A 17,347-nucleotide genomic window follows, 5' to 3' on the forward strand; every position below is an offset into this window, starting at 1 on the left:
CAAGTATTTTTGCATGAACACTTCTGCAAAAGCATCAGAGCAGAACAGAAACTGTAAATGAGAAAAGACTTTAAACTAGCCATTGTTAAAGATCTGGTCACAGTTATAATGCAATTGACAAGGAAATTTGGTTATTTCTGTGACATATACATTTTATTTTATTATTATTTTTTAAAAGATTTTATTTATTTGACAGATCACAAGTAGGCAGAGAGGCAGGCAGAGAGAGAAGGGGAAGCAGGCTCCCTGCCGAGCAGAGAGCCCAATGTGGGACTCAATCCCAGGACCCTAAGATCATGACCCGAGCGAGCTGAAGGCAGAGGCTTAACCCACTGAGCCACCCAGGCACCCCTATACATTTTATTTTATTTTTAAAAAGATTTTATTTATTTGAGAGAGAGAAAGCATAAGCAGAGAGCAGAGAGAAAGAATTAGACTCCCCGTTGAACAGGGAGCCCAATGTGGGCTCGATCCAGGACCCTGAGATCATGACCTGAGCTGAAGGCAGATGCATAACTGACCAAGCCACCCAGGTGCCCCTGTGACATAAATTTTAAAATCAACTGACAACACTATACCAGGACATACCAGATTTTTAGAAATTCCATACAAATATAAAGAAAGTTTAACATCACTTCCTAACTGCACTCTTTCCCATGTAATTTATTTTTATTTTTTAAAAGATTTAAAAAATCTTTTGAGAGAGAAAGAGCATGCCAGAGAGGGAAGGGAGGGGTCCCTGCTGAGCACAGAGCCTGATGCAGGGCTCGATCCCAGGATGGAGATCATGACCTGAGCCAAAATCAAGAGTCAGACACTTAACTGACCGTACCACCCAGGTGCCCCTAAAGATTTTATTTTATTTTTTTTCAAAGATTTTATTTATTTATCAGAGAGAGAGAGGGGGAGAGAGCGAACACAGGCAGACAGAGAGGCAGGCAGAGGCAGAGGGAGAAGCAGGCTCCCCGCCGAGCAAGGAGCCCAATGTGGGACTCCATCCCAGGATGCCGGGATCATGACCTGAGCCGAAGGCAGCTGCTTAACCAACTGAGCCACCCAGGCGTCCCAAGATTTTATTTTTAAGTGACCTCTACACCCAGTTCAACCCCAAAATCAAGAGTCACATGCTTGACGGACAGAGCCAGCCAGGTCCCTCTCCCATGTAATTTAGAACATAAAATAAACTCAATTACTTTAATATCTTTCTTCTATAATGACAGAGAACACATCTTTCGATATTTTCTCTGGAAAGTCCCATAGTTTGAGGTTAACAAGGCTTGACTTAGATATGACTTGGAGGAAGTTCGTCAAAAATATCAAAAGACTTTAAAACACTTATTAACTAGGATCATAGGTCACTGCGAAAGAATCCTTAATCATTAAACTGAAAGGACAATGAAAGACTTCACAGGCAAAAATAGTTGCAGAGTTGTCAAAATACTTAGCTCACTTAGTAGAGAAGAATCAGTTTTCTTTTTTTTTTTAAGATTTTATTTATTTATTTGACAGAAAAAGAGATCGTAAGTAGGCAGAGAGGCAGGCTGAGAGAGAGGGAGAAGTAGGCTCCCCGCTGAGCAGAGAGCCCGATGCCTCCAAGATCATGACCTGAGCTGGAGGCGGAGGCTTAACCCACTAAGCCACCCAGGTGCCCCAAGAATCAGTTTTCTTAAGTAATCAAATACCTGATAAAGACAACAGGGAGCACAGGAGTTTATTTTGATAAAACAGAATCTATTTTCTAGGCAGATTATCTACATCAAGAAGAGCCTTTCATAATCTCATCAAGAGCAGACCAACAGTCCAGGAAAACTGTTCTTTTAGCAGATGAAAGAAAATGACACTTTACTTTTCCGTAAGTACAGTATTGATCCTAAAGCTTATTTTTCTTTAAGCCAATTAAATAGAACCCTTTTACAAATTAATTTTAACAATACCCCCCGGAGGTGGGAAAATATCACATGTACATAACATCCGTCTGCAGATGTGCATGAACATACAGACAGATGCAGAAACCCCAAAGCTTTAGCCCTTGACGAGTCATCTTCTGGAGGTTGTGGACTAGATTTTTGGCTAGGGAGCTTCTATAGCAGTCTCTCTTTTATTTTATTTTTTAAGATTTTTTTTTATTTTTTTAAGGCTTTATTTATTTGAGAGTTAGAGAGAGAGCACAAGCAGGGGGAGCGGCAGAGGGAGAGGGAGGAGGAGGCCACCACTGAGCAAGGAGCCTGATGCAGGGCTGATCCCAGGAGACTGGGATCATGACCTGAGCTAAAGGCAGATGCTTAAACGGCTGAGCCACCCAGGCGCCCCTAAGATTTTATTTTTGAGTAATCTCTAAACCCAAGGTGGTATAACCACGAGATCAAGAGTCCCATGCCCCACTGGGCAAACCAGCTAGGTGCCCTAGCAGTCTGTATTTTGAAAAGCCTCCTCCCGCCCACTTTTGGCCCTCAGTCTCTGGGCCGTGTTCATATTTCAAAGGCATGTTAAGATTTATATCTTCAAGGGACAGAGAGATGCGAGTTTTCCCCTCAGAGTTTTGGGACATATTTCTCCATTATCAGCAGTCCAGAATGATCTCTATATAAATTTTTCCTTTGCAGTAAGGCTCTGATAGCATGGGGCACGTGGTCCATCTCATTGTCAGTCACCAGGAGATCCTTGTCACTTTCCCAGGGACCATACCTCTTAGTGTTCTAATCAGGCTTTGTACACGTGCTCAGCTCTTCTTCTGGGACACTTTGCACCCTCCTAGCTTTGCAAAACGGCCTGCTAAGGTCTGCAACTTATTATTTTGCTCTCCCACCGTGCTGTGAGCCCTGAAGCTAGCAGAGTATGGAGAGCCACATGTCCTTTTCCTGAATTCAGCTCTTCTTCTCAGTCTCTAGCGCAAGCTTCAGGCTCTGGGGGCCAGACTGGGGGCAGTAGAGGCCAGCCCCCCCTCGGTAGGCTCGCATTTCCCTGCCTGCCACAGTGTGCAATGGCCAGCATTTTGGGGGGCGTCCCCCGTTCTCCTGCAGTGGTCCACAAGCATCTAACACATGGGGCCACTCCTCCCCACACAGACATCGATGGCCAACTGGAGAGTTTCCCTGCAGACATCCCTTTCCCAGGGCCCATTTCTTCAGGCTCCTGGCTTGATTTGTTAATTGTTGGTTTGCGAACTGGCCCCATAACACAGAGGACAAGAAAAGACCAAAGAAAGAGGCAGATCGCTCCAGATGGGTGGGTGGTTGGTTTAATAAGCAAGGGAAGGTACTTCCGAGGGTTGTCTTAGTCGCCGCAAGATGAGTAGGTCTCCCCATCCACCTACCAGAATCTTAAAGTTTATGTAAAGGCCAGATGGTCTCAATGACACCTTGCTCAAGCACCTTGCTATGTGCCTGGGATAGCTCCCACTGTGGGGGCGGTGAGCAGAAGGACATTCCATGGTCAGGGGAAGGAGTGAGGTGCCTCTGATTGCTTGAGTCCCGCTCGTGGGTCAGCTGGTGGTCACATCCTTTTGATGGCCTCCTAAAAACAGGCTAGGAAGCCATGAAGCATTAGCTATTAGGATGTTGGGGCAGTCGGATAATATGTAGGCAAAACATACAGTGTTCCTCAATGGGTGTGATGTGGTGGCTGATTTTTGATGTAGGAAACAAGGCAAAAGAAAAAAAAGTTAAATTTCCGTACTATGCACAGTCCACTGACAAGTCCTTGAAACAGGCAGAGTGATCTTCCTCTAGGATCCCAGCTGCCTTGATGCTAATACTTAGCTAAGGGCAGAAGGCAATCTTGGTTTAATGTTATCCCAACCCCCCAGGATGCTATAAGTCTCCATCTCCCCACCCCAATCCCGGTCTCTTTTAGTCTCCTTTAACATATACAAATTCCTTTGGAAACTTCCTTATCTCTACCTCTCAAGATACATGTTCACAATCACACAATCATCCTCCAAACCTCTGACCCATTGATATACATCTGAAGAGTCTCATGACTGAGTTTTTATTAAACAGTAATAAAGAACCTTTTCCTAGCAATAGTCGTCCCCCTCAGGGTCCTGGAAACCTTGTTTCCAAACTATCTTGGAGGTTTGTGCTAACCCCAACCCCCTCCCAACTTGAAAATATATAGCGGGCCACTCCTTATGACCCCAAGTGCAGCTCTTTCTGCCCACATGTCCTGTCACCTTGCTTTTATAAAACCATCTTTTTGCACCAAAGACATCTCAAGAATTCTTTTTTTTTTTTTTTTTGACATCTCAAGAATTCTTACCTCCTCAATGTTCCTGGTACCTGCAAGGCACATGCCCACCGCAGGGCCTTTGCACGGCTTTTCTCTGCCTGGAACATCCTCCCCAGATGCATGCCTCTGACTCTTGTGCCTGTGACTCTTGCTTCTAGACAAGGTTTTGCTCAGGTGTCACTCTCACTGCAACTTCTCCAAAAGTATAAACTCTCTTCCTGTTTTATTTTTAATCTGACTATATATATATATATATATATATATGAGTGAACAAATCATATATATAGAGTGAACAAATCATATATATATATATATGATTTTTAGCAGCAACTTGTTAAAAACACAAATTCTAAAAATAAACCCTTGCATATGAGGTCAGATGTTTTTTTAGGTTTATTAATTTATTTGAGATAGAGAGAGAGGGAGGGAGAATGAACGGGAGGGGCAGAGGGAGAGGGAGAGTGAATCCCAAGCGGACTCCACACTGAGTGGGGAGCTCCAAGTGGGGCTTGATCTCAATACCCTGAGATCATGACCCAGGCCGACAACCAAGAGTTGGTCCCTTAACGGATGGCGTCACCCAGGTCAAATGATTTTTGACAAGAGAGCCCAACTCATTCAATGGGAAAAGACAGTCTTTTAAGCTGATGGTGCTGAGAAAACTGGGATGGATATCCGCATGCAAAAGAGTCAAGTAGGACTGTTACGCAATACCATATACAGAAATGAACCTAAAATTAATCAAAGACCTAACTGTAAGAAGTCAAACTCTAAGACCCTTAGAAGAAAACAGAGGGGAGAAGCTGCATGACACAGGAGTTGGCAGTGATTTCTTGGATATGATACCAAAAGGACAGGCAACAAAAGAAAAACTAAATTAGCCTACATCAAAATGAAAAATGTGGGATGCCTGGCTGGCTCAGTTGGAAGAGCGGGCGACCCTTGATCTCAGGGTTGTGAGTTCGAGCCCCATGTTGGCTGTAAAGATTACTTAAAATCTTAAAAATAGCATAACACTGGGACACCTGGGTGGCTCAGCCGGTGAAGTGGCTCCCTTCTGCTGAGGTCATGATCCCAGGGTCCTGGGATTGAGTCCCAGGCTCTCTGCTCAGCGGGGAGCCTGCTTTTCCTTCTGCCTGCCACTCCCCCTGCTTGTGCTCCTCCCTCTCTGATTTAAAAATAAATAAATAACATATTTTAAAAATAACATAAATAAATCAAATCAAATTAAATTAAATTTCCTTCTGGCCACCGTGTGGGCATGGATTGGAGGGCATCCCCTGGTCTACGGCCATACCACCCTGAACGCGCCCGATCTCGTCTGATCTCGGAAGCTAAGCAGGGTCGGGCCTGGTTAGTACTTGGATGGGAGGGCATCCCCTGGACTGGAAGCCGGGAGGCAGTGGAGGCTGGGCTGGACCAGGATAGGGCCATGGAATGGGAGGATGGCGGAGGGGCATGGGAGGGGGAAGGGAGGTGACCAGGATGGGACTCAGGGCTCTAGCCTAGGGACTGGGGAGTACCATGAGGGCCCCCTGTAATGGGTACTAGGAGGAGGAGCAGGTGCAGGGGAGATGCTGTGGCCAGTTTGGGACACCATGGGAGTGAGACCACAAGAGGAGGCATCCAGCACAAAGCTCCGAGCTTCCCCAAGCTCCAGAGTGAACAAAATACTGGGTGTAACCCCACAGCCCTCAACCAGCGATCGCCCAAACACCCATCTTTTGCATTTCACTTTCCTATGCCTTGCCACGTATCCATGCATCACCCATGTACTTAGCTACTGGATAGTTTTCTTGAAATCAACTCATTTTTTTTTTTAATTCAACACCTCTATTTAGACAGGAAATGTCAGGGGTGCCTGGGTAGCTCAGTAAGTGTCTGCCTTTGGCTCTGGGCATGGTCCCAGGGTCCTGGGATGAAGTCCCACATTGGGTTCCTTGCTCAGTGGGGAGGCTGCTTCTCCCTCTGCCTGCTCTGCCTCCCTGCCACCCAGTTCATGTGCCTGCCTGCTCGCGCTCTCTCTCTCTCTCTCTCAAATAAATAAATAAATAATCTTTTAAAAAAAACAGGAAATGTCATTTCACTCTAGGAGGTGGAAAAGCAGTATCACCAGCTATAAATAGAATATAGCAGTAGGAATAAATCCAATGACTCAGCAAGAACCAAGGAGAGGTGCTAAAAGCATTGGGTGAAAGGCTGTTGGGGACAGGTCCTTCGCAGGGTCCCAGGGTCCCACCCGCAGATGACATCATAACTCAGAGGGGCAGAGATCCGGCAGTCACTTCCCACCACCAGCAGAATTGTGACCCTCCCTTCCAAATTCATATGTTGAAGTCCTAACCCAAAGTTTCCCAGAATGCAACTGTGTTTGGAGCAAGAGCCTTTAAAGAGGCGATTAATTTAGAGGTGCCTGGGGGGCTCCGCCAGTTAAGTGTCTGTCTTTGGGTTCAGGTCATGATCCCAGGGTCCTGGGATGGAGCCTAGAGTCTGGCTCCCTGCTTGATGGGGGGTCTGCTTCTCTCCCCATCATCCCGGCCACTTCTCTATCTGGCTCTCTCTCATTCACATAAATAAATAAAATCTTTTGTAAAAAGGTGATTAAGTTATTAAGTTAATGAAGTCAGATGGGTAGCCCGGGGCGATATGAATGGCGTCCTTATAGGAAGAGATTGGGAACTAATGTAACAGACAGGGACAAAGGGAAGGCCAGGTGAAGACAAAAGGAGAAAATGGCCATCATCAAGCCAAGGAGAGAAGCATCAGAGGAGACTAAACCTGCCAAGGCCTTGATCTTGGACTTCCAGCCTCCAGCACTGTGAGAAACCGCCTTTCTGTGCTTTAACCACCCCAGCTGTGCTTTTTTTTTTTTTTTTTTTAGATTTTTAAAATTTATTTATTTGACACAGAGAGATTTCAAGTAGGCAGAGAGGCAGGCAGAGAGAGAGGAGGAAGCAGACCCCCCGCCGAGCAGAGAGCCCGATGCGGGACTCCATCCCAGGACCCTGAGATCACGACCCCAGCGAAGGCAGCGGCTTGATGCACTGAGCCACCCAGGCGCCCCCCAGCTGTGCTTTTTTATTACGGCGCCTTGATCCGACCGATACAGTTCTTAACTCCACCAGCACTTAGCCCTGCCCATCACGGGGGCCCCCTAGGGGATGTCCTGAGAAGGACACAGCCTACTTCCAGGGTGTACTTCCCGAAACTACAGGGCTGGAATCTAATAATGAGGAAATCCAGAAACTGGGATTGCCCGTAAGGCCTGCCCATGCAGAGAACAAAGAATGGTGAAGCTGCGGGGCGACTGAGCCACCCAGGTGCCCCAAGGACATACTGCTTTAGTGAAATAAGCCAGTTAACTGAGAGACTGTACGATTCCACTTAAATGAGACCCCTAAGAATCATGAAAACCATGCAAACAGAAGGGAGAATGGTGATTGCCAGGGGCCGGGGAAGGGGAAATGGGAGTTGTGAATGATGGGCATAGTTTCAGATTTACAAGACGAAGACTTTCAGAGATCTGTTACACAACCATGTGTATATATTAACACAATCCTAGCACAGCAGTGTGAATACAGTTAACACTAATATAACACTAACACCAAAAAATAGTGAATATGGTTAACACTATTATAACTCTAATTAATACCTAAAAAATAGTTAAGAGGGTAAATTTGGTATTATATGATTTTTACTACAATTATAAAAAATACATATCTACATAAATGCATAATAAATCGGGGCACCTGGGTGGCTTAGTCAGTTAAGCATCCACTTTGGGCTCAGGTCACAGTCCTGGCGTTCTGGGATCGAACCCCTCATCGGGCTCCTTCATCAGTGAGGAGTCTGCTTCTCCCTCTGACTGCTTGGGCTCTGTCTGTCTGTCTAATAAGTAAATAAAATCTTTTTTAAAATGCATAATAAGTAAACACAATGAAATTCTTGGTGCCCTGCTTGCTCTGAAGGTTCTTGAAAAAGGAGATGATGGTCCCCTCTGTCTCCTGGGATCCAGCTCCCTTATTCAGTTCTGTCTGAACCTAAGACCAGAGGCCACATCCTGTCGTTCCCCCATCCCTGCTTGCTGACTCACTGCCCACTGCAGCCATTTTGAGCTTTTTGGTTTTTAAAAACAATCGCCAAAAAACCCTTTCCTGGCACATTTTTTGGATGACGTCTAAAATTACAGAATTTTGGTCTTTATGAAATGCAAAATGTCAGTTGTAATGGCAATCTGTCTCTCTCTGTGAAGTGGAGTGAGGGGATTTTTCTACCTTTCTAGTTAATTTCTGCATCAGTAGATGCATATCCCTTGTTGTGGGAGTGAGACTGGGCTGGTATTAATTCTACTCTATTTTTCTCTTTTTCATATTAAGTGCTGAATAACTGTTGAATTTCCTGTGGTTGCTGTGACAAATTACTACGGACTAAGTGGCTTAAGATGACAGAAATGTCTTCTACTGTTCTGGAGGCGAGAAGTCTGAAATCAGTATCACTGGGGTGAAATCAAGGTGTGGATGCCCCCCACCCCCACCTTCTGGAGGTGCTAGGAGAGCATCCTGTCTGGGCTTCTCCCAGCATCTGGTAGCTGACCACTCTTTCTTTCTTTCTTTCTTTCTTTCTTTCTTTCTTTCAAGATTTACTTACTTTTCCTTGAGTGAGAGAGAGTGAGAGCGAGAGAATCTCAAGCAGGCTCCCCACTGACCTCAGAGCCTGATATGGGTCTTGATCTTATGTCCCTGAGATCACGACCTGAGCCAAAACCAAAGCCCTGATGCTTAACTGACCGCCACCCAGGTGCCACCCTGATGGCTTTCCTTGCCTTGTGATCACCAACTCTTCAACCTTCCCGGCCGGCATCTTCAAATCTTTCTCTGCTTGTCTTTCCATCACCTTCTCCTGTTAGTGTCAAATCTCCCTCTGCTTTCCTTCTCTAGGGACACGTGTATTGCAGTTAGAGCCCTCCCCCAGATCATCCAGAACAGTCTCCCCATTTTAAGATCCTTCATTTAAAAACCAGGCCAAAGGGGCGCCTGGGTGGCTCAGTGGGTTAAGCCGCTGCCTTCGGCTCAGGTCATGATCTCAGGGTCCTGGGATTGAGTCCCGCATCAGGCTCTCTGCTTGGCAGGGAGCCTGCTTCCCTCTCTCTCTCTCTCTGCCTGCCTCTCCATCTACTTGTGATTTCTCTCTGTCAAATAAATAAATAAAATCTTTTAAAAAAATAAAAAATAAATAAAAAATAAAAACCGCGCCAAAGACCCTTTTCCACATAAGGCAATGTTCATGGATTCCAGAGATTAGGACAGGAATAGCTTTTGGGCATCTATCTTCAGCCTTCCACAGAAACTCTGTTACTGAATCATTCAGCCAGTATTTACTGAACACCTGCTGGGTGCCAGGGATTTGTCTAGGCACTGAAAATAGAGCTGTGCCCAAGACAGAAACCACTAGCCTCCTGGAGCTGACATTCCAAGGCCATCCACCAAAATGGTAGCTCCAAGCCCTGTGTGGTGGCTACTGAGAACTTGAAATGGGACTGGTCCCAGCTGAGGTGTGCTGTTATATAAAATACACACTGGATTTTGAATATTGTGCACATATGCAAAAAGAATTTTACACAGCACAATAATTTTTGGATTTTTTAAAAGATTTCTTAATTTTTCTGTAATCTCTACACCCAATGTGGGGCTCAACTCACAACCCTGAGATTAAGAGTCACATGCTCCACCCACTGAGCCGGCCAGGTGCTCCTAATTTTCAGATGTTGATTACAGGTTGAAGTGATAACATTTGGGACATATTGGGTTCAATCAGGTAGGCTGTTAAAATTAATTTCGCTTGCTTCTTTTTGGTTTCTTGTAATAGAGTTATCGGAATACTTATAATTACGTATATAGCTTGCTTGTATTTCTTTTTTTAAAGATTTTATTTATTTATTTGACAGACAGAGATCACAAGTAGGCAGAGAGGAGGGGAGGGAAGAAGGCTCCCTGCTGAGCAGAGAGCTCGATTTGGGGCTTAATCCTAGGACTCTGGGATCATGATCTGAGCTGAAGGCAGAGGCTTTAACCCACTGAACCACGCAGGCGCCCCTTGCATTGTATTTCTGTTGGGCGGCCTAAGGGGAGGGAGCCTATGGACAGTTACCACAATAAATAAGTACATATCATGGTATGTTAGGAAGTGATATTTTATTTTTAGAAAAAAATTTTAGATGTTTTTCTTTATTAAAGATCACAAGTAGGCAGAGAGAGGCAGGCAGAGGGAGAAAGGGGGAAGTAGGCTCCCTGCTGAGCAGAGAGCCCGATGTGGGGCTCGATCCCAGGACCCTGAGATCACCACCCCAGCTGAAAGCAGAGGCTTAACCCACTGAGTCACCCAGGCACCCTGGAAGTGATAATTTCTATGGAAAATAAAGTTCAGGGTAAGAGAGTGTATTTGCTTCCTGTTGCTTCTGTTAACAAATTACCACAAATTTACCAGGTCAAAACCCCCACAAATTTATTATTTTGCAGTTCTAAAGGTCAGGAGTTCAAAATAGCTCTTCTGGCCTAAAATCAAAGGCTGAGTCTTCGGTATGTTCCAGGGGAAAATCCCCTTGTCTGTTTCAGCTTCTAAAGGGTGCCTGCTTTGATTCCCAGCCATATCACTCCACCCTCTGCTTACAAAATCCCGTCTCTTTATCCCACTCTGCCCCTCCAGCCTCCCTCTTGCAAGGACTCAAAGAGATTATACTGGGGCCCCAGAATGATCCAAAATAATCTCTCCATGTCAAGATCCTTGATTTAGTCACATGGGTAAAGTCGCTTTGGCCATGTTCACAGATTCTGGGAATTAGGAAGGAGCCATCTTGGGCAGGGGGAAGGGGCAAACCAGAGGGGGTTCTGTTCCTGGGAACCCTTCCTCCTCCCTGCACCTAAGCCAACAGGGGTTAGAAGCTGGTGTCATCCTGGGGCCCCTGGAATCTTGCCTGAGGAGCAGGAGGGTCTGAGACCCCTCGTCATCATTGGTCTCTGGGCACAGGGTCTCTTGCCCAAGGTTCCTCAAAGGGCAGGCTGACCTGTGGGGAGGGGCAGGAGGCCGGGTGAGAAAGGCAATGGGTACAGCGCTCCTCTTCACCCGCAGTCGGGAGGGACGATCACCTGGGCTCCAGCGTGGTCCTGCCTATCCTGTCTGTGCAGTGTCCGCCGGCTGTGCCACTGGCGCAGGGAGGCACGAGCCTCAGAGCTGAGCCCCTGGGGTGCGCGGCCCGCATCCGGCTGGTAGTGAGCGATATGGTACAGCGCCCCAAACCACGTGGTCAGGTAGTACCCGGCTAGGGACAGGACGGGGCGGTCAGTGCAGCTTTCTGGCAACCCTGGTCCCCCCCAGGTCTCCCTGCGGCTTGTCCGCCTTGTCCGACGCCGCAGGGAGAGGCTGTTGGGCCCCTAGGGCTCCCCCTGTTAATTCCCGGAGTTTCTGGGGTGGGGACTCACCTTCTCCTCTTAGCTCGTCCGGATCCAGCAGCTCCATTAGAAACTCCACGTCCAGCTGCGTCTCCCCAATGTGTGGACTCCAGATCAATTCTTCCGTCAGTGCAGGCAGGAAGGCGTCGGCCCCCAGGGGCTCTGGCAGAGCGGGAGGACAGGCTTTGAAGCAGATGGGGGCGTGCAGACACCTGCATCCGATCCCCGGGACATGGGCTCTGGCTGCCCTTCCACCTTGTTGGGCATGCAAACGTCTCCTACCCGATCACCAGGCCTCTAACCAGATCACCAGACGTCTCCCGCTAGAGCGTGCCACCCTCTCCCCTCGACGTGCACACAGGCGTCTCCCACCCGGCAAGCTACCGCACATCCAGGTGGACGCAGGTGAACCTCCTTTACCTTGGTTCTCCCCCTGAGTCAGGCCTGCGTAAACGTCAGTGCACACCGCCAGCAGCAGCGCCACCTTGCGGCGTGGGGCGCAGGCGGCGTGGAGGTGCTCCAGGCGCGCGTGGATGCGACTGCGCAGGGCGGGGGCTGGGCCCGGCCCCTCAAATCCCAACCCCTGGCATCCCGGAGGCCCCGCCCCCACCCGCAGGGCTATTTGTCGCTGCCGCAGTCGCCGCAGTTCCTGGGCTCGGAGTTTGCGGAGTCGCGCCCACAGGGCAGGCTTCAACGGCGCCAGCACCGCCCGGCACAAAGCCGCCTCCACCGCAGTACCTGCGAGGGGTTGGGGTGGGTGAGCGCGCCCCGAGGTCTGAGTACCACCCCGCTCTGGCCTCTGACCCCCCACAAGTGTAGACACGGGTGAGAGAACACTGTGGAAGAGGGAGCCCGGGTGTGAACACGCTTATGGAAAAGGGAGTACGGGTGTCACACATGCGAGAGACGGAGCAGTGGTGAATGCAACAGGAGTTACTCTATGTAGGAAAAGGCATGTGAGTGGCTAGGCAAACAGGTGCACGGAGATGGAGAGAAAGAAGTTGGGTGTGGACACACAGGTAGCACCAAGGGATGGTACACGAGAACCCGAGTGGGGTCAGGGAATGGCCATAAATTCCCTTCCAGCCCTCCTTATTACCAAGATCATAGTCCTTCTGGGGGACCCCAGGCCCCCTGCTCCCAAAAACAGCCCTGACGTCGGGGTCCTTTGATAAGTGGTCCTGGAGGTCAGTAAGGAGGTGGCGCACATCCTGAAGCAGCTCTGTGGCCGGGTCCCCAGGCCTGTGGGGGCCTCTGGCATTTGAGGTGAGGCGCGCCCGAAGGCTCTGGAACTGTCTGCCCACATAGTTGCCCCGGGCCCTGGCCAGAGCTTGGATGTGATGGGTGAGCACATCCTCGGGGCCATTCTCTTCATCTTTGTAGTCGTCCTTGTTTTCATCCTCCTCCTCGTCCTCCTTCTCTTTTTCCTCCACCAGGCTGGCCAGGTCTGGCCCAGGATGGTGTACTTCCAGACTGAGCGGGCCTTCCACCCAGGAGACCCGGTGAGGAGCAGGGTTCCTGGGGGCTGGATGTGAGAGAGAGTTGGGCCCCACAGAACAGCGGCAATAGCTCCCTTGTCCCTCGGGGGCCCAGGGCCCTGTTCGACCCAGCTCACCAGAACTGTGTCTTTCTTCAGTTTCTGGAGGTGTCTCTGGGGGGATCTGCTCCTTCCCCCACCCTCCGTGAGTCTCCAGATAGAGCTTGTTCACCATGGAGAGCACCCTTTCCGGGACGTTGAGGTGGACACTGCCAGTCTGTGGGGGACCTGGGGACCAGCAAACCGAGGTGTCCCAGATGTCCAAGAACCCAGCCCTGCTTCCTTCAGGGCACTGGGAGATTTAATTTCCAGCCTCATTCCTGGCTTGGTCCCTGGCCCCTTGTCAGTCAGGCCCAGGAGTCAAATCTCCCATAGCTCCCTCACCCCCATTTTATTCTCCCACAAACCCAGTATTCTGGTCCCTGAAGGGCCATCCTGCTGGACCAAGGAGCCTGGAAAGTGGCTTCCGCCTCCCTTAGGGAGCCATCCCTCACCTGTATGTTGGTCTCCAGGCCTTAGAGTGGGAGGGGGCAAGAGCAGTGTTCTGGGCAAAACATCCCTGAGAAAAGGTAAGAGGGAGCTGCAGTGTGGATGGGATGTCTTAGGGATGGAACCCCCTTAGCCCTTTTTATGGGGAACCTGTACCTGCTGGCTGATAGGAAGGCCAGGAGATGGGGCAGGTCTGGCATGCAGAGGTTAGAATATTCCAGAGACACACCTGGGCAGAGGGGGCAATAAGGGGCAAGGAAGAAAAAAGTTAAGGGTGGCAGCCTCATTTTCCCTGGGACTCTCTCTTCCTCAGTCCTGTAATCCCCCACCAAAATCTTCAAAACAGGGAAATTTCTACCCTTTGGAGTTCCCATCTTTTCCTATGACTTTATGTTTGCATCCCACTTATGGCACCAAATAGCATTTGGGAGATATTTTGGAAGCAAAGCTGATTAAATTTACTGTGGGCTGGAATCTAGGGGTAGGCTCCTCACCACCAGGAAGCTTCTGGATCTGGTAGGTGTGGATTTCTCCTGGTGAAGCTCCTGTCCTCAACACAAGGACCTGACTGGGGTCATGTCCCGTGACCAGGAAGCTCTGGGGTGGGGTGGGGGGAATGGAGGAAAAGGTCATCTTTTTGGTTTTTTGTTTTTTTTTTCTAAGTTTTATTTAAGTAATCTCTACTCCCAGTGTGGGGCTCGAACTCACAATCCTGAGATCAAGAGTTGCCCACTCTTCCCACTGAGCCAGCCAGGCCCCCCCTGAGGCAAAGGTCATCTTGAAGGGGATTTGTGCAAATATCTGTTACTTTTGCCTGCCCAGTGTCCATTTCCCTTATTTTAGATTCCATACCCCAAATTTCTTTCAAAGAAACCCTTTCCTTCCCTTCGTCCCTGTGGGTTGGACTAACTCCCTCCAAGCCCTGGGGATGGTCCTGTGACCTGACATAGCCAATAGGATGACAGTATTTTCTCATCACTGTGATTGCTTCAGAGATGGGAATGTAAATCAAGGCCAGTCAAGGGAAATCTTCCATAAGATTTTTGCTGAGCTCTTTGAAAGGAAACCTCTTTTTACACTGGGATGGCTAAACCTGTGGGATGTGGCCACGAGCTGGGGACAGTCATCTCTGGCACCACAAGGACAGAGCCCCCTGTGAAGGAAGCTGTGTAGACCAGCTAGTTGCCTTATCCAAGTCCATTCCTATCCCTTGTAGAATTGTAGCCTTGTTCTGGCATAATCTGCCTAGCCGGAGAAGATGGATGATGATGTAGGCAGTGTTTCTCACTTCTGGGTTTATAACTCCCAAGTGAGTTTTAAAAAAATATTTCCACATGGATCCCATCCATGTATTTTGAATCTATTGTAAAGACTTTTGGTTTTCCTGGTGCAATTGGTATTTCCTTTGTTTTCTTCCTCCTGTCTGGAGCGCATACATGTATTTGGACCCAGGGCAGGTGGCCACCTGGCAACAGTGAGGGGCATCCAAGAGAATGGCAGAGAAGCTGGCCTTGATGTTTCTAGGGACAGAGCCTGCAGCCACCTTTCTGGATGTGTCAGAAAGATAAAAGCCTATTTACCTAAGCTACTGTAGAATAAGTGTTTGTTCCTTGGGCTTATCCCACAGTTGAAGCAAAGCCCAGAAATGAGATGGGGAGAGTTTTATAAGTTGTTTAATGCTCAGGTCCAGACATTCCGGGAAATTCCCTTCACTTCTGGGTTTTTTGGTCCCTGGAATCAGTAAGCAGTCTTTTCAGTTTTCCTGGTTTGTGGTGTTTGTTGCTAGGAATCAGCAGAGTCCTGACTGGTCCGTGGTGACCCGGGGAGGGTAAGAGAAGGTCCCTGGCTGTGAGTACTCACCCCCGGAGGCCACAGCTCAAGAAGGGCTTCTGCATCCTGGATATCCAGCTCTGGGATCTGCCACACCCCCCACGTCCTCCAGAGGCGAAGGAGTGGCTCTGGGGTCCCAAGGACCCCTATGGGGGTCTCACCTGCTCCATTCACCTGTGATGGAACCCATCTGGGACATGCAGAGTCCAGGAGACAAGGGATTAGAGGTGGGCAGTGGGACACTGAAGTGGGAATCAAAGATGCAGGAAGGGGCCAAGGGATGAGATGGCATTCAGGGTCTTCTGGGGGGTGGGTGGGCATTGGATGGAAGGGGCTTCTGAAGCTAGGGCAGGAGTTGGAGACCCCAACCCCAGCAGCCCTCACCTCTCCCCGTTGATGGGGCCTGCAGAGGCCTCGTCTTCCAGCTGGGCCATCCTCAGGACACAGGAGGCCAGCAAGCCATGGCCTGGCCTCTGGCAGGGAGGAAGATAAGGCTCAAGGTGGCTCCAATCCAGGGGTAATCCTCAACAGATTTACAACCAATATGGCAGAAACGCTGACCAATCAGAATGGACCCAAGGCCCCTTGCTATGGCAGGTGTTAATTCTTTAGTCTCAGGAGGGTGGGGGAGATCTGAGGATCCCAGGAGGGAAGCCAGTGGGTCTTGGTGGGGAGGGGGGAAAGAGGAGGACCCAGACGGACAGCTATTTACTGAGAGATGCAGAAATATTTCAGCTTTTGACAACCAGTGCTGCCATAATACAGACGGGGACCAGTTGGATACCAGCCCTTGCCAGAACCCAGTGCCGGGACGGATGCTCAGCCCACAGAAGGAGCTGTCAATATGACCTATCTTATACAACGTCCTCTCTTCCTCCCTTCCCAGACCACAGGGGGGGGGACCTCAAATTTTCCCTCCTCAACATTTCACACGGGACTTTTCAAACATCCAGAAAACCAGAATTTGACGGGTAACATTGTATATCCACTACCTAGATGTTACTGCTAGCATTTTCTTTTTTGCTTTATAATGCATCTGTCCCTCTGTCCGTTGGACCTCAACTCTTCAGCAAGTACACAGTCCTAGCTAGCATGAGTTCTCTCTCAAGGTAGGCCTTTTTGAGTATTTTCCCTGCCAGCAATGCCAGGAGTAGGACCCCTGGGTCCATTCATCTGTGCACCAAACAACAGATTCTTAATTAGGAGAGGCCCTGACTGGGTGTCCTGTGGAAAGAACGGGCACCTGCCTTCGCGGGTGATATAGGAGATGGGTAACCAAGAACTGAACAGATCAATCAGCCCGCTGACGCCTAGAAACCCAGGGTTTTAGGAAGGGTGGGGAAGGTGAGCAGGTGCCCTGCCCAGAGCATGCAGGGGGGGTGGGGGCAGGGGGGCGGACGCTCGCCTGGGCGCCCAGTGGGTGCTGGGTGGGGTGGGAGGGGGGCAGCAGCCTGGTACCAAAGGGAGGCAGTGGGGGGTGACGATACCAGCCGCTAGGTCCCTGGGGACCCCTACCTGTTCTCTGAAGGGAGGCCGGGAGGAGCAGGAAGTGAAAGTGTTCCTCATAGAGAGAGGAAGCTGGGCGGGTGGGGGAAGAGGCGGGGCTGGGGGGTATCTGAAATCGACCTTCTTCTCTTTCCCGGGGGCTCAGGATTTATGTGACTGGGCTTTGGAGGAAGGAACTCTGGCAGTCAGTGAGTCTGGGAGTCTTGCAACCCCCAGAGTCCCCTGTCAACATCTTGGCTTTCTCTCCTAAGAGCCTGGTGTTCTGGTTCCCTGGACCCCCTCCCTCCAGCTGCTTCCCTGTGTGCCCACAGAA

General features: G+C 49.3%; 1 protein-coding gene, 1 long non-coding RNA gene and 1 pseudogene across 3 annotated transcripts in view; 2 read left to right on the forward strand and 1 right to left on the reverse strand.

The window, feature by feature from the left end:
- The window catches only part of LOC122911649, a 19,447-nt gene extending 10,604 nt beyond the window's left edge, over positions 1–8,843 (forward strand). The window contains exons 4-5 of one of the 2 annotated variants that reach the window (XR_006385499.1): positions 1,743–1,852; positions 8,604–8,843. This is a non-coding gene — a long non-coding RNA (uncharacterized LOC122911649). The remainder of the gene's footprint in view (positions 1–1,742; positions 1,853–8,603) is intronic. The other variant, XR_006385500.1, reaches the window with a different exon arrangement.
- LOC122914667 lies at positions 5,511–5,636 on the forward strand (annotated as a pseudogene).
- Positions 8,844–10,702: 1,859 nt separating the features above from the next.
- Positions 10,703–17,273, reverse strand: RINL (Ras and Rab interactor like). Its single transcript, XM_044256569.1, has 12 exons — positions 17,044–17,273; positions 15,913–16,001; positions 15,559–15,718; positions 14,193–14,295; positions 13,855–13,927; positions 13,704–13,768; positions 13,288–13,437; positions 12,772–13,197; positions 12,093–12,410; positions 11,703–11,834; positions 11,370–11,542; positions 10,703–11,287 (listed from the first exon to the last, which is right to left on the reverse strand). Exons 1-12 carry the CDS (start codon positions 17,092–17,094, stop codon positions 11,231–11,233), a joined length of 1,797 nt encoding a protein of 598 aa, XP_044112504.1. The 5' UTR covers positions 17,095–17,273; the 3' UTR covers positions 10,703–11,230.
- Between the last annotated feature and the right edge of the window lie 74 nt (positions 17,274–17,347).

Source organism: Neovison vison, chromosome 7, assembly GCF_020171115.1.
Source record: "Neovison vison isolate M4711 chromosome 7, ASM_NN_V1, whole genome shotgun sequence".
NCBI lineage: Eukaryota > Metazoa > Chordata > Mammalia > Carnivora > Mustelidae > Neogale > Neogale vison.

Excerpts from the sequence above, each read along its gene's own strand:
- RINL (XM_044256569.1), bottom strand. The coding sequence starts at position 17,094 with ATGAGGAACACTTTCACTTCCTGCTCCTCCCGGCCTCCCTTCAGAGAA. Across the intron at positions 16,002-17,043 it reads GGCCTCCCTTCAGAGAACAG|AGGCCAGGCCATGGCTTGCT; the intron begins GTAGGGGTCCCC and ends CCTCCCTGCCAG. Across the intron at positions 13,928-14,192 it reads GATCCAGAAGCTTCCTGGTG|GTGTGTCTCTGGAATATTCT; the intron begins GTGAGGAGCCTA and ends CCCTCTGCCCAG.